Consider the following 17026-nt stretch of genomic DNA (forward strand, 5'->3'; position numbering starts at 1 on the left):
ACATGCTTCCCCTCCAGCTGGGCTCCATCCCCCCGTGGCTACCAGTCAAAATCCTACCCATCCTTTCAGGCAGCTGTCAAAGACCTTGCTTCTGCAGGAATTTTTCCCTGATGGTCTTAAGTAGAATTTAACCTTTGGCTCTTGTAAATACCTTTAGAATTCATCTGTAGAACTTTCAAGGCACACACAGTGTTGTGTGTTTTTTCCTTTCTTATATCCATGCTGTTTGTTGAGGCTAAGAATTATCTTATTTTTCTTTATTTCCTCCACAGCTCTTTGGACATAGTAGGTCCTTAATTCCTCAGCGGAATCATCCTCTTTTATGAGGTGAATGAAGAAATAAAACAATTCAGCTTATGTCCTCAAAGCTCATGAAGAAAGTACATTTATCAGTTGTCCAAACTCCCTTGCTTAAATTAAAGTAACTTTATGCTTTTGGCTAAATTAAGTCCTCCCTGGCCCTCTTTGAAGGATAACCTTGAAGACAACCTTGAAGAGAATGCTTTGCTGTGTTGTCTGTGTGTGTGAGTGTGTGTGTATAAAGGTTATTAGAATAATCTACTTAGCAGATAAACAAATGTTTGGAATTACATGCAGTCATTTAAGCCTCAAAGCAAAATCATTCCAGCGCCTTTGTAGGGTTATTTGACAGGAGGGTTGGGGGCAGGGAAGCTATCCTAAAATTTGCAGCAGAATCTAATCCGTTATAGTCCTCGGACCCTGGATGAAGCAGATGCCCTGCTCAGTCATCCTTTCCGCATTGCCGTTTTTGAACATACAGCCCTATTTTCCATTGTTTTGAAGACACTAGACAGCTCAGCCAGAGACACAAGTGTCCTCTCTGAGCGGTAGTTGCCGAGTCGGCAGCGCTAGGATTAGAGTATGTGCTTTAACAGACCTTTCTCCTTGGGCAGAATACAGTTGGCTCACTTCACCACCTTTCTTCCTTCCCTCCAAAGGATGCCAGGCACGCTAAATAGTGATTAAACAAAAGATTAAAATTCCATTTGTTTGTGTGTGTGTGTGTGTCTGAACACTAATTGATTCTTTCAGTGGAATGTTAAGTAAAAGCATGCAGATACCAGAAGCAGTTATTTAGAGCAGCCAGTCAGAATCCACTTCCAATTTACTGTTTAATGTGATTTCCACCATCATTCTGCCAGCCTTCTCCCTACACTCTCCCTCACCTCCCTTGCCCTGTGCTCCTTTCCAGCCTCTCTGCTTCCTGTAGCAAAAGGACATCTGGGAACAGAGGGGAAGGAAAGTAGCAGAAGATGGTTGCTGAAGGAAAATAATCACGGCTTTTATAGACAAATCTGTGAGTCTGCAGAATTAAAGAAACTTAAAATTACCTCTGGATTGAAACCCAGACATGCTTTTTTGCATAACATGAAGTGATTGCCATTGCATAAGAATTGCTGTCTTTTGAGAAGCATTGTTCATGTTTTTCTTGTTGTGAAAGGTCTGTGGCATTTGTTTCTGTTGTACAATGCCGCTATTAACTAAGGACTTTCTTCTTTCCTCAAGAACAGCAAATTTCCACGTGGGCACATAACCTGCTGTTAATGAGGAAACTCTCTAAATCCTGTTACCAGCAATAGCCAGTTGAATTGGCTCAGGTGTTCAATAGGTCCTTCTGCAGGGCTCCCAGTTTTATTATTAGAGTCCCATCTCTCTCCTTTTCCCCCAAACATGACCATCACATACACCAGATCATAATCCTTCTCCAAAAATAACGTATTAATAGTTGCACTCCTTTACCGAAGGGGCCTAACTTTGTGCCAGACACTGAGCTTGATGCGTTGTATAGAGGAGTTCAGTTCATCCCCTCAGGTGCAGGTTAACCTGCGGGTTATTCTGATAGTTTTCCCTATTTATCAGTCAAGGAAACTGGGGTCCACCTGCCCAGGAAGTAAAACCTAAGTTTTTCCGTCTCTGGAATCAGAATGCTCTGAATCATCCAACTACACTTCCTGCCCCATTAATGAGCCATCATTCGTTCAGTCATTCACCTGATATTTACTGAGGGCCTAAGGTATTGACCTAGGAACACACAGTGACAGCTCAAAACAGATGTGCCCCTGCCTTCAAGGAGCTCACAGTCTAACCCAGGGAGAGAACAGTCAGATCTGGTTTGGTCTTTGGGGCTGACAAACTGTGGGATTTGGGGCAAGTCTCTTCTACTCTGTTAGCTGCAGATTTCGTATCTGCAAGCGAGACAGCTGGATTTTGACAAGTGGTGTTCCACCTTTATTGAGAATCACATGGGGAATGTGTTTAAAGACATCTTCCTGGCCTCCTACGCCCAGATATGTTGATTTCATAGGTTCAGGGTGGGGTCCAGGCATTTGTATCTATAATGAGAGCTCAGGTCTCCCAAGAACCATCCTTTGAGAGAGACTGATCTGGCTATAAAGCCATTAGCATCTACAAGGGATCTGTGTTGTCACGCCTGTATCCCCAGTGCCTGGCACAGAGTAGATCTCGATAAATGTTTGGCAATAGTTGGAATGATGTATCTGTGGGGTTTCCATGGGTGGATGTCAGAGACTCCTGATCAAAATTTTCATAAAGGTTTCTGGATAGGATTCTAAGGGCCCTTTGGGCTCTGAATGCTCAGTGGTTTTAGTATCAAAACCAACTCCTTTTCTGACCAAAAGCTCAGACCTATTATTGGAAATCTTTTTAACTTGTATAGTAAAATTTGAGTCCTGTATCAAGGTGATTTGATGAGATGTCAATTTACAGTAGATTCTTAAAATCCTAAAGGAGTTGGTACCCATACTGATGTGTAAACTCTGAAAGTGCTCCCGATAACACAGTTTGTGATTTTTCTTGGTTGATCTGAAAGTACCTTTTGGGCAGGTAGTGCTGTCTCTATTTTCCAGGTAGGAAAATCGAGGTGCCTGTGACTCTTGTAGCTTGTCCAAGACCACACTACAAGGGCTCTCTCCACTAAAACCCAGCGTGGGAGTCAAAGAACATAGCTCTTATTCTCTGGCCTGCTTATGTGGCCTTGGTTGGGTAGCTTGGCCTCTTTGGACATCAGTTTCCCCACCTGTAAGATGGGAGACAGGTGGACTAATTGTTTCTGAGCAGCTGCATAGCTTGGTTATTTGAGGACCCCCCTAGTGACATGTTTAGACATGCAGAAGTCCCTATGGCAGCAAGCTCCGAAGTCCTCTTAGTTTAGGGAGGAAATAAGAACTACTGAGACCACCTAAAACAGGCCACCTCTGCAGATCATTCCAGAGGGACATGCGTCATTAAGGCAAAGGCAATGAGGTGGTAGAAGCTGATAAGTGTGAAACTCCCAGAACTTTGGAATCTTAATTCTCTACCCTGTTGGTTCAGCAATTCACTGTTCATTCAAGGGAGTTTACCTCTATGCGGTCACAACTGTGGGATTCAACCCCGTGCCCTGTTCCCAGCAGTGTGAGAAGACTTTCACAAACATATGGAGGAAACAGTGTCCTTTCTGGACTCTTAGACTCTTGAGATGTCCTTGTAAAGGTCACCTCACCCTTGCTACTCAAAGTGTTTTTCACGGATCAGCAGCATCAGCCATCCCCTGGGAGCTTTTCAGAAATGCAGAGTCTGAGGCCCAGCCCCAGACCTCCTATGTCAGAATCCATGTTTAACAAGATCCCCACGTGATGGTACTGCACAGGAAAGTTCGAGAAGCGCTAGCCCTAACCCCGCACTTGAGTCCCCTCCTTCACATCCTGATGAACAGGCGAGCATCCTATTCCTGGCCTCCTCTATCTTCTTCCAAGTGCCCCTGTTTCACCCTAATACCAGTCCAACTTTTAGAATTTCTTCTCTATCTTAAACTAATCCCTCAGTCATTCAGTAATTTCTGCCCTTGGCACTCACGCTAGCCTCAGGGCCTCAGAGAACAAGACAGATGCTCCTGTGTCCCCCACGGCTTCCCATCTCCCAGTCCTCCTACAACACAGTTTCTAATCTTCCTCATACATACCTGTATGTGGCAGCCTGTTGCAAACTCCCTGGGGCCAGGAAAGTAAGACAAGTGAGAGATGAGAGCCAGGTGAAATGCACTAAGGAATGGCGGGGGACTGTGGCAAAGTGGAGAGCCATGTGCTGGCCCAGCTCGGTCAGAGCACAGACGTGTCTTTTGAGTTTTCAGGAGAAGCCAATGAATCTTGATAAAACAATAAGAAATCCCTCCATTTTTGTCATGCTGGCAGTTAAAAAAAAAAAAAAGATCCCCAGAAGCCAGCAGATTGTGTTTGCCAGTGATCACATCTAAGGTTTTTGTGACCATTGATGATGAATATCTGCCCAGCTTGGATACAATAGCCCAGGTGTAGCCTGACCGGCACAGAGGAGGCAGGATTATGGCCTCCTTCGTTCTGGACCAGTAGTTCTCAAATGGGAGTGTGCATCACAATCTCTTGGAGGACTTATTAAAACCCAGATTGCCAGGCCCCACCCCCAGAGTTGCTGCTGCTACTTCCTGGGCAGGGCTCGGGAATCTGCATTTCTAACAAGTTCCCAACCGGTGTGGATGCTCCTGGTTCACGTTTTGAGAACCACTTTAGATTGGTTCCTTCCATTAAGGCAGCCGCGCTTTGCAGAACCTCTTTAGGTCCACCAGTGAGCTAACATCGTCAGTGGAAGTTCCCAGTCTTTGGGTAGCAGAAGAGGGAGAAGGAATTGGGAGGGAGGGCTGGAGGAAAGATTGCTCACCAGCTCTTGACCGACCAATCCTGACATCTAGAGGTAGAATACTTACTTCGGGTAGGTCCCTGACCCATTCCAAGATTCAGTTTCCCTGTCTGTGAAATAGGGCAGTGTCCTCAGCTCAGTTTCCAAGTATATGTGTTCACTTGTTTGGAGACTTGATCGTCAGTTTGTTTTTAGCAGAGGTCCTTTTAAAAATGAAATCCCACATAGAACTCCGGTATAAAAAACAGACAGATGCATTGCGGGTCTGATTGAAGGAGGGGAGTCAAGCTCTTACTCTCAGCCTCCACCTTCCCAAGGCAGCACTGAAGGGTCTCCTGTAGAAATGTAGCTCACCACAGTTGAAACCTGCTGAAGGAACTTCCAGCTCAGCTCCTGTGATTTCTAAGCCCCCGAGAACTGTTTGCAGGCACGTGGTCTTTGTTTTTGCAGTTTTCTTTCCCTCTCTGACCACAACATCTGGCAGGCCCACTTTCAGAGTTTTCTTCTTGCAACTCAGAGGGGTCTGTAGGAGAGGGAATGCCAAGGATTGTCATTATCATTAGAGCCGTTGTGGAAAATCTGCTAACGCGAGAATCAGCCGGAGCCTTAATAAACAGGCGTGGGGATGATTTTATTCCAGTGGCTTCTTGTTAGTGCTAATGTTCCAGCACACCACGCATTCAGGGCCTAGTTAATTATATAGGAAATAGGACTAGTGGATTCTGCATGCCACAGTGACGAGAACAGGTCTCTGGGGTTTTTAATGGGCAAGGTGAGGTGGAAAGCTGTTCTCATGTAGGTGAACACAGGTATTTAAACAGCCGTGTGGAGCAGTGTTACCTTGGGAAGACTCTTACTGAGCCCTGGGGCCAAGTGCTTAGACTCGACTCTTGGCGTGGGAAAGCATCTGACACCTTCTGATGACCCCAGACACTGGAATGCGGCCTCCTTTAATTAGGGGAACTGCTTCCTAATTGGCCCTCCAGCATGGGCTCACCTTCCGGAACACAAAATAAATGCCTTCCTCTCCCAGCCCCTGGCTACTATATATTCCTGTTTTCTTTCAGCCATCTAAGTGCTTGTTCAGACCTTCCACACACATTTGACAACTGTTCCCCCTCTTTGGGACTGGGCCTTCTTTGGGACTGCAGAGATGACCAAGACCCGACTTCTCTTCCTGTGCTCTGTGCTCCTCGGGCCCAGCCCAGCCCTGCCGTGCTCCACCTGCACCTGGAAGTCTATGCCCAGGCCACGTGCTCTGCCTGCCTCTCATTTCGCTTATCTGAAGCCCAATCCAAAGGCACCCATGTCCGTAAAACCTTCCCCAGTTCTCCCAGGCAGAAGTGAAGTCCTCTAGCACTCTCTCCAGACCTCTCACCCAAAATTCACTGCTTCTGCCCTGTCTAGTATGGAGCCACCTATGGCTCTTGAGCACTTGGAATGAGGCTGAACTGAGATGAACACAAGTGTGAAATACACACACTGGATTTTGAAGACTTAGTCCAAAAAAAAGAAAGAACGTAGAGTACCTCAACACTTTTTCCCACTGTGTGTTGAAATGATAATACTTTAGATGGAGTATATGGAGCTAAATGAAATGTATTATCAAAACTCACTTCACCTTTCTTTTTTTTAATTTGGTTGTGCTGGGTCTTGGTTGCGGCACGTGGGATCTTTAGTTTCTTCATGCGGGATCTAGTTCCCTGACCAGGAATCAAACCCGGGCCCCCTGCATTGGGAGCACGGAGTCTTAACCACTGGACCACCAGGGAAGTCCCTCACTTCACCTGTTTTTAAAAAAATTTTTAGGGCTTCCCTGGTGGCGCAGTGGTTGAGAGTCCGCCTGCCAATGCAGGGGACACGGGTTTGTGCCCCGGTCTGGGAAGATCCCACATGCCGTGGAGCGGCTAGGCCTGTGAGCCATGGCCGCTGAGCCTGCGCGTCCGGAGCCTGTGCTCCGCAACGGGAGAGGCCACAACAGTGAGAGGCCCGCGTACCGCCAAAAAAAAAAAAAATGTTTTTTAAATGTGAATACTAGAAAATGTAAAGTTACATATGCAGCTCACCTAGGTGGCTCATGTTATATTTCTGTTGGACAGCATCACACCTACCTCTTTCTCTCTTCCATGAAAGGAATGTCTGTCCATCTGTTTTCTCTGCCACGGGTTTGTAAGTTCCAGGAGGATGGACACTGTGTGTCATCTTTCTGAACTTTGCACACCTGGCTGGCACGGAGCAGGACTAACAAAGCTATACTGAGGATATTAATAAATGAACCAATGATGACAGACATTCAATCAATACTGAAAGCTCCCTTAGGCAGTGTAATTTCTGGGTCTCTGTTATTAAACTTATTTCCCCTTTTCTTCTATCTCACAATTTTTGTCTTTTTTTAAGGGCTCACACAATCAGCAAAAGAAGACCTTTTTCTTGGGAGATGGGCAGAAGCTGAAGGACTGGCACGACAAAGAAGCCATCAAGAGGGATGCTCAGCGTGTAGGTACGAGAGCAGAGCATCCTTGGACGGTCCCCTGGAGAGTGTTTGCACACGCGCATGTGTATGTGTGTGCGTGAATGTGTGTGTTTAACGGGGGTATCTGGACCTCCTGTTGACTTCCTGTCCGTTTGCCGTCATCCTTCCCCTGGTTCCTGGGATCCCCCGCTTCACCTGTTAGCTGACCCCTTTCTCCACTCACACCACCAGATCCACTGCCTTCGCGACTTTGCCCTGCTACCTCTATGGTGATAGAAAATGTCTCCCTCCTCGAAGATATTTTACCACTAAAATGAGGAGCAGTAATCATAAGAGCCAACACTTATTGAACGCGTATGGTGAACAAGGCCCAAGGTCCACACTTTTGTTGGTGAAACTCCTCACCAACCTTTGTAGCGCATTTGATGAGAAGGGACCTGGAGCTCAGAGAGGTGGGGTAATTTGCCTATAGTCACACAGTGAGAAAGAGCAGGCTTGGGACTTGAACTCAGGTCTAGAGGGCTGAGTTGATCCCTACCCAGCACCATAGCCACAAGGTTGAATGAATCAGCTGAAGTTTTCTTTGCCTAATTAGCCTTTGGAACTGTTCCTGTTACACTGCAGAGTTGGGAAGGGGTGGGGTGACTCACCACATAATTTCTGTGGCGAGTCATCTCGAGAGAGCCTGGGCTAGGAGCCAGGAGAGCAGCTCAGATACCACCTACCAGCCATGTGACCATCACATAAATTCCATCTCCTGGAGCCTCGGTTTCCCCCTCTGTCAGTGGGGCTCATGCTTCACACTTTGATAACCTCAGGGTGTTGTTGTGAAGGTGACAAGCAAAGTACAATTTACAATACTGGAAAGCACCGTAGAAATATAAGGGATTGTATTTTATTCATTTTCATCTCAGGGGTACCCACCAGTATTGATTTTTTTTTTTTTTTAAGTTATACAGTGACAAAACCAGATGACAGTAAGGCTCTGAATAGAGCTGATGTAACAACTGATGGTCAGGGAAAGCGAAGACAGGACATGCATTTTTCTATATGCCAGTGATTTAAAATGAAGGGGATTTAAAATGTTTCAAAATTTTTTTAAAATTTTAAACATGATTTAAAATGTTTCCTTAAGAAAGGAAACATTTGAAAAGAGCTAATTTTTCAGGCAGTTATACCGGAATTATTGGAACATTGGGCTAACTAGCCAGAAAAGAGTAAGCAGTGGCGACATTATTGAGAGTAATAATAACCAGCATGTGTTGAGCACTCACTGTGTGCCAGGCATCTTGCCCTGCATTCCCTCCTTAATCATCACATCGAACCTTCTCATCCCAGGGAATACAAAAGGCAAAACTCAAGACGTAGAAAGGCTGAAGGCGCTCCTGAGATGACACAGCTGGGAGCAGCAGGGCGGGCTTCAAACTCCACTCTGCCCAGCTCCAGGGCCTGAACTCTGAGTCACTCTCCTGCACTGCCTTCCCGAAGCTTCCCTCCCCGCCCGAACAGATGCTTCTGCTCTTCTTTTTCTGCCTGTTGCATTTGTGTCCCTTGCAGGATCTGTGCTGGGCACTGGCCAGCAGTGTCTTATCACAGAGCAATGCAAGTTACAGGTGGTGGAGTCCTCTCTCTCGTTGGGCTGGATTGGAGTAGACACCACCCCTGGGCTCCCCTCTTTGCTTGCACCTTCTCATCAAGCTGATGTCAACATTTACTTTGCAAAGTAAATGGGGTGTTGCTCAGTCCGTGGGCTCCAGGAGATGAGGTGATGTTGAATCAGCTGACTTTTATTACCCTTTCTTCCAGACCCTTGCCAATGGCAGATGCTTGGGCTATTATTGCAGGGGTTGGGGGACATCCCCACGTACCATCTGCACCCTGGGAACCCAGAGAGTAATTTCCTAGAGCATCAGGGACTCTTTCCCCAGATGGATTGTAAAGAGAGAGGAAAACTGGTACTGGATCCACCCAAATCCATTGCTCAAAACAACACTTTTCAGGCAATCCAGGCCTAGGCTAGGCAAATCTTAATTTGTTTGCTGGCTTAAAAAAAATCAAAACATCTTTTATCATTTGTGGCAATTTTGATTTATAGATAAAGCTTGCCTTGCCTGGAGAGTAATCATAGTATTTCCTCACATGGTTAATAGGGTTCATAGTTTACAGAAAGCTTTCATGTATGCAACCTCTCATTTGACTTTCTCAGCGTGGTGTGGGTACCAGACAGGAACAAGCTACAGTTCAGAGAGGTAGTACTGGCCCAAGGTTGATCAGCTTATAGGGCAAGTGACCTGGCCTCCCGTCCAGGTGATCAGACTTCAGGGTCAGGGATGTTTGGGGCTCCTGGCAGAGTGGGGGAAGCATGGGCTTTGGAGCCCAGAGACCTGGTTTTATAGCCTTTCTGCGTCCTGGTTTATCTGTCTATAGAATGAGGGCTCGTATGCCTACCCTGACAACTTTGCTGGGGACATTACATGAGAACAGGTCTGAAGTGCATGATACGCCCATGGCTGAGTCTCATTCCCCTCACCTCTTTAGCCCTGCAAAATCTGGAGGAACGCTGTATATCAAGTGTAAAGTTCTATCTTGGTGATTTAACCATATTTTTCATCTTCCCTTCCCCACTCCATTTAATTGGCAACACTGACTTTGCTCTTTGCTCCTAGGAAACGGAGAACAAGGGAGGCCCTTCCCCATGACCGATGCTGAAAGAGTGGATCAGGCATACCGAGAAAATGGATTTAACATTTACGTCAGTGATAAAATCTCCCTGAATCGCTCTCTCCCTGATATTCGGCACCCAAAGTGAGTGTAACATCTCTCATCTTCTGGGATCTAAGGATCTTGCCCTGGGCTCTTGTTGAGAATTAATTAAAGAAAAAGGTACATAAAGCACTGCTGGAGGAGATTTCCTCCTGTTACCCAGGGCCTTCGTGCACAGGTTCGTGTGATCAGATTCTCCTAGAATTTAGAACTGGTGTGGCCGAGGGAGAATATTGTCTCTCCAAAAGAGCTGGTCTCCTTCCTCTTTTCAACCAGCGGAAACCATGACCTCTGTATTTCCGTTTTTGACTCTAGCCCACAGGGAAGTCCAGACCTCAATTTGCAAGACAGTTGCAGCAGCCATTTCAACCCTCCCTTTCTCCACCTTCTTTGTGTGACATTTTTATTTTTTTAATCTTTATTTTAGCTATCCTGTGCACCTGTACATCTATATGTTGGTTATAAGCTATCTTAACTCACTTTGAGAGAGGACATATCCTAATGATTATAAAGATAACAGTGGCAGCTAACATTCTTTGAACAGGTAGCGTGTGTCAGGCACTTCATTTGCATTGTCTCAGGTCCTTGTGATGTAGGTCCTGTGATGATGCCCATTTTTACAGATGAGGAAACTGAGGCTTAGAGGGGTATTATAACTCATGTAGGGCCACACTAAGAAGCTGAGCCAGTTCTTGAGCTGCAGTTCAACCAAAAACTATACTCTGGATCTTAAGCCATCCTGCCTCCCCTTTTTAATAGGAGTACCGTAGTAGTCATGGTGATTTTCTAGCAGAGGGCTATCTCTTAAAGTTGCTGTGCATTAGAATCACCTGGAGGGCTGTTAGTTCGAACACAGGACCTTGAGCCTCACGCCAATAATCCCTGATTCAGTAGATCTGGGTCGGGGCCCAAGAACTTCATTACAGGTAAGCCCCCGCATGATGTTTGTGGGGTCACACTTTGGGAACCACTGCAAGCAGAAGATTTCAAAATTGTTTCTTCACGAAGGCAGTACTGAGTAGAAGTGGAGCATAAACTGTTTCGCTCAGGGACTAAGAAATTCGAAGCCGGGAAAAGATAATAACAGCTAACACTTATTAGGTACTTACTGTATGCCAAGCATTATTCTAAGCCAGCTGTTCTCAGAGTGTGGTTCCCAGGCCAGCAACAGCAGCATCACCTAAGAGCTTGTTAGACATGCAAACTGCTGGATCTCAGCCCAGGTCTACTGAATCAAAAGCTCTGCATAGGGGCCCGGCCGTCCGTGTTTTAACAAGCCCTCCCGGGGATTCCGATGCAAAGCTGAAGTTTTATGTATACATTCTTTTTTAATATTCTTTTCCATTATGGTTTATCACAGGATATTGAATAGAGTTCCCTGTGCTCTACAGTAGGACCTTGTTCTTTATCCATTCTAAATGTAATAGTTTGCATCTACCAGCCCCAGAACCAAGGGTACTTTAAGTACATTAATTCAGCCAAACCTTCCAAAAACCCTATGAGATAGGTACCTTTATTATCACCATTTTACAGATAAGGAATTGAGGCCAAAAAAAAAAAAGTTAAATAGTTACCGTGAGATGATACAGCTGGTAAGAGGTGGCGCTAGAATTTACATGCAGGGAGTCTGACCTAGAATCCCTAAGTCATAAGGTCTTTCCACCTATAAGGACTCAGTTGGTAGAATGTAATAATAAAGAATCTCGATAGCATGTGTGGCTACTTACAAAACGCTTTCTGCCCGCTTACATCTTTCAGTTCCTGTAATAGTACTTTGAGGTTGACGTTTTTATTATCATCTCCACTTTGTAGATGAGGAAAGCACACAGCTAGGAATCCCCAGCCGGAAGGTGTGCTGCTTGCCCAGGACGGGGCCCAGTTCGCAAGGATTTCGCAGCGAGGGGAGGGAGCGAGGGCCTTGCAGGGCTTGCTCGGGCGTTTGCTCTTCGTTTCATGGTCTTCACTGTCAAGCCCGGGATTTTTTTCACCTAAGTCTGAGAATGTAGTTCAGATATTACTGATGTTGTTGGATTCAGAACCGTGACCCGACTCTGAGGGTCAGAAACTCAATTTATATGTTTAGCCCCTCGCAGAGTTCAGAATTCTGCACTAATTTCATCTTTCTAAGTCTGGGAAAGAAGTTTCATCTGGGAGCATTATTCTCTTACCTCAGCTACTGCTCTGTGGTTCTGTAGGTTCTCAACTCTGGCTATACCTGGGGTGGTTTTAAAAAAATACAAAAGCTGGGGCCCTACCCCAGCCACTGGAGTCTGAATCTCTGGAGGGATAGCCTGGGTCTGAGGATCTTCTGAAATCTCAGAACGTGATTCTCGCATATAGCCAGGGTTGAGAACTGCTGGTGTGAAATAAGGAATATTTTTACAGTGAGAGAGAGATGCTTTCATCCATTCATTCATCTGTTCATCCAGTAAATGTATATTCATGGTCTTCTGTGTACCAAGCCCTGTGCTGAATACCAGGAACACAATGATAAATGAGCCATTATTGCTGCTTTGGGCAAGAGCAGGGGGTGGATGGCAGGAGCAGGTCATTACCCCACAGGTGAGAGCCAGTGAGGGAGTAGGCACAGGGTGCTTTGGAACCCCAGGGGACACCCCCACCCGACACCAGCCTCTGCGGGAGAGGACTAAGCAAGACGGTGCTTTGCCTTAGCAACTAAAGGGGCGAGTCTCCCAGCTGTTAGAGGGAGAGCAAGGGGCGGGGAACAAACCCTTTTGTCTCCCAGTGCAGTGCTCTCTCCCGACAGTCCAGAAGAAGAAAGGTCTTCATAATCAAGGAAGGCGTCCTTGGACCCACAGATAGGTCTGTGAATAGAATTCAGGAGGGTCTGTAAACTTGGATGAGAACAACATTGCATTTTTCTTTTCATGAACCTCTCACTGAAATCTGGTGTTCCCTTCAGTTATGACTGTAGACAACGAAGCACCTATGATATCTTCACCAAAAGAAATCATTTACTTTCCCATCACTTTACAGATATCTTGAAATGTCACAGATACTCATCACTGCTTTGGAATGAAGGTAGTTTTTAGAACTTCCACTAGATCTTGTCATTTAATGTGTTAATGAAGAAGCACATTTATGACTCTATTTCAAATTCTTTTATTATTTTGATAACAGTATTTCAGTCTAACTGGTTTCCTTTACAAGCTCATCTATTTTATTTTATTCATTGTACACACTGTTCTGAGAAGTGACGATAGGCTTCACCAACCTGGCAGAGAGGTTCAGGGTTTGGGTTTAAGGGGAGGAGGCCCAGTTCTGGGTGGATGTGAATTGAGCCTAAGGGTCTCCTGTATTACCAGCCCACCCACCCAACCAGTGTCCAAGTTATGGCAAAAGATGTCGCTAAATCCAACGCTCCTGACACCCACCCTTTTTTAGAATCCCGTTGTGGAAGCTGACTTTTTTTTTTAACGGTAAAGATGGATTTTATAAAATCATTAAGCTGCTTTACTTTACAATTTGACGGAAGGGGCTACAGTGGAATTTTGCAGAGCTAAGAAAATTGTTTACATTGCTCTGATAAGAAGCAATTTAATATGAACATCTATAAACATCCATTTCACATTTGCCGTAGTTTGTTGTTAATTTTTTCATATGAAAGTTTTGTTTTTTTGCTTTAAGTCTTGAATATGTATTCATTAAGACTCATTTAAGCACTAGAGCACTGCTAAAATTCCCTGATTTAAAATATCCGTTTCTGATTACATAACAAGACCTCAAATATTTGGCACCTATACAACTGGCACCTTTCAACAAATGGAATTCTAGGCAGAAGTTAAGGAGAGCTATTGAGAAAAGCCAAAGGCACTGAGTTCAGAGAAATTTCCTGGTTGGGCAGGTCTCTGTAAAAGCAAAGTGTTCTGGGATTGATTGAAAAGAAAAGCATGCAACTAAGCACACTCCATCCTGTAGGGTCACAGGGCAAATGAGCATTGAAGCTGAGCTGAAGAGGAGAAGGAGAGCAGTGATGAGCAGGCAAGAGGAAGGGCAGCAGGAGGAAGAAAAAATATCAACAGGAGAGGAGAGAAAGGAGGGTTAAGGCATGATTGGTATAAGATAGACCAGTGTGAAGAACAGGAAAGGAAACATCAAGAAGGGAAAGAAGAAAGCAGAAGGACAATGGTGTGAAAAAGAGGAAATAAAAATATGAAAGATCCAAACCAAGGAAAAATGGAATCTTATGCAGAATATCCTATTATAATACCTGAAAGTTAAGAATCAACTCTATTTAATCTGTATTAGTCCACATTGGCAAATAGCAGCACTTATTATCTTTTTTAAAAAATTATTTATTTATTTATTTATGGCTGTGTTGGGTCTTCGTTTCTGTGCGAGGGCTTTCTCTAGTTTGTGGCAAGCGGTGGCCACTCTTCATCGCGGTGCGCGGGCCTCTCTCTATTGCGGCCTCTCCCATTGCGGAACACAGGCTCCAGACGCGCAGGCTCAGTAGTTGTGGCTCACGGGCCTAGTTGCTCCGCGGCATGTGGGATCTTCCCAGACCGGGGCTCGAACCCATGTCCCCTGCATTGGCAGGCAGATTCTCAACCACTGCGCCACCAGGGAAGCCCCCAGCACTTATTTTGATAAGATAAAAACTCAAATTGCTTACTCAATTGCAAGAAACTGTCTCACATGGATTATCCCATTGGGAAGCTGACTTTTCCTAAATGAGTTGACAGATGTCTTGAAGAGCTTTTCTTTTTTTCCAGGGAAAGTGGGGTGGCAGAATCTTTCCTGCAGTTTGACAGCAGAAATGTGTGAAGAAGTTAGAGCAGTCAAGCCACTCAGTCCCTCCTGTTGCTTTTAGCTTAAACAGCTTCTCTGGCAGGAGCTGAGGTTTATATTTGCCTTCTACTCCTTCAAACTGAATTTTGGCAGCAGCCTGTCAAGGACAGGACCAAGGGGCTGTTTGTTTGTGCCAGCTGCATTTGCTTCCTCCAGAAGCTGCACCAGGGAGCGTGCAGCCACGGAGAGTGGAGACTAGGTGGTCTGGCCCCACTTGCTGGGTTTGCATGTGGGAGGTGGCCAGCTGGCTCTGAGCAGGCCTGCCCTTGGCCCCTCCTGCCAAGGGAACAGGAACAAGGATGGCTGGTGGGCTGGCCCACTTTTCTTCTCCCCAGGAGCCCTGCTGGGCTGCGTGGCAGCCACACATGGAGGCCCCCTCCAGGGCACAGAGCTGGTAGAAGCGGAGTCCCAACTGCTGGAAGTTGCCTGGGTCTAAAAGTTCCTGGGCACACCCCTCCGTTGGATGATCAGCTTCTTCCGTGCAAAGATTATCCATGGTGGGGGTGAAAGCAGCCTACAATCCTGACCTGCTTTCTCCAGTCCATGAATATAGCTTCCAGTAATGAATGAACCTGAATGGCATCTATGTCACAAGAAAAGGCCCGAGTCTACCAGATTCTTGGTTCCATGTTCCTTCTTGATTTTTCCTTTTTGTTAAATTAACATGGTTACTTTATGGTATGTGCTCAATTTCCTCAAAAGAATTTATAAGCTCATATTATTATAATAGGCCTGGATTCTGTTGAGTGCCTTTACATCCCCACAGGCTACAAAAGCAGCAAGGAATCTTCATTCTCAAAGAATGAAGATCACTGGAAATAGTAACTATGTAGGTAAATACATATAATTTTTTCTTACTGTTTAAATCTTTCAAAAAGATATCTGACTGTGTAACCCAAAATAATAACATATCCTTGTGTTTAAAGCATAGATAAAAGTAAAATATATCCCACCATAAAGGTTAGAGGGGAGAAATGTAACATAGTAAGGTTCTCCTACTTACGAAGTGGTATAATGTCATTTGAAATTAGACTTTAAAAGTTAAAAGTATATAAAAGTATGGGCTTCCCTGGTGGCGCAGTGGTTGAGAGTCCATCTGCCGATACAGGGGATGCGGGTTCATGCCTCAGTCCGGGAGGATCCCACATGCTGCGGAGCGGCTGAGCCCGTGAACCATGGCCGCTGAGCCTGCGCGTCCGGAGCCTATGCTCCGCAACAGGAGAGGCCACAACAGTGAGAGGCCCACGTACTGCAAAAAAAAATAAAAATAATAAAAATAAAAATAAATAAAAGTATATACTATAAACCCTAAAAGGAGCACTCAAATGACAAAACAAAGAGTTGTAGCTAATAAGCCAACAAAAGAGATAAAATGGAATCATGAAAAATATTCGGTTAATCCAAAAGAAGGCAGAAAAGGAGGGAAAAAAGAACAAAGATCAGAAAGGAGAAGTTGAAAGCAAGTACCAAGATGATGGACTTTAACCTAACCATATCAATAATCACATTAAATAATCACAGTAATTACTTTAGTGGAAAAGCAGCTTGTCCGATTAGTTAAGAAAGCAAGATCCAACTACATACTGCCTGCAGGAAACACACTTTAAAGATAAAGATACAAATAAATTAGAAGTGAAAGGATAGAAAAGATCTTCTGTGCTAACATTAGTCAAAAGAAAACTGGAGTGACTATATATTAATATCAGTCAAATAGATTTCAGGACAAAGACAATTACCAGGGATAAAGAAGGTCATTTCATGATAAAGGGATCATTCATCAAGAGGACATAGCAATCTTAAATGGTTAAGCAACTAATAAGAGAGTTTTAAAATACATGAAGCAAAAGCTCATAGAACTGCAAGGAGAAATAGACATAGTCACAATTATGAAATTTCAACACCTCTCTCTCTCAATAATTGATACAACAAGTAGACAGAAAATCAGCAAGGATATAGTAGAGTTGAACAGCACTGTCAACCAGTGTGACCCAGTTGACATTTGTGGAACACTTCACTCAGTAACAGCAGAATATACAATCTTTTCAAGTGCGTACATAACATTTACCAAGATAAACTATATTCTGGGCCAGAAAACAAGTCTCCATAAATTTAAAAGGATTCAGGTGACACAAATTATGTTCTCTGACCACAGTGGAATTAAATTTAGAAACCAATAATAGAATAGTGTCTTAAAATTTCCAGATGTTTGGGAACTATGTAACTCAGGAATAACAGATGGGTCAAAGAAGAAATCAAAAGGAAAATTAGAAAGTATTTTGAACAGAA

At 44.7% G+C, this 17026-nt stretch overlaps 1 protein-coding gene across 2 annotated transcripts in view; it reads left to right on the top strand.

Moving 5' to 3' along the window:
• GALNT10 (polypeptide N-acetylgalactosaminyltransferase 10) overlaps positions 1 to 17026 on the top strand; it is a 224515-nt gene that overhangs the window by 104588 nt on the left and 102901 nt on the right. For both annotated transcript variants that reach the window (XM_079916229.1, XM_079916230.1), the window contains 2 exons: positions 7090 to 7192; positions 9832 to 9970. In XM_079916229.1, the coding sequence (XP_079772355.1) occupies positions 7090 to 7192; positions 9832 to 9970 (242 nt within the window). The remainder of the gene's footprint in view (positions 1 to 7089; positions 7193 to 9831; positions 9971 to 17026) is intronic.

The sequence above is a fragment of the Stenella coeruleoalba genome (genome assembly GCF_951394435.1).
Source record: "Stenella coeruleoalba genome assembly, chromosome: 3".
NCBI lineage: Eukaryota > Metazoa > Chordata > Mammalia > Artiodactyla > Delphinidae > Stenella > Stenella coeruleoalba.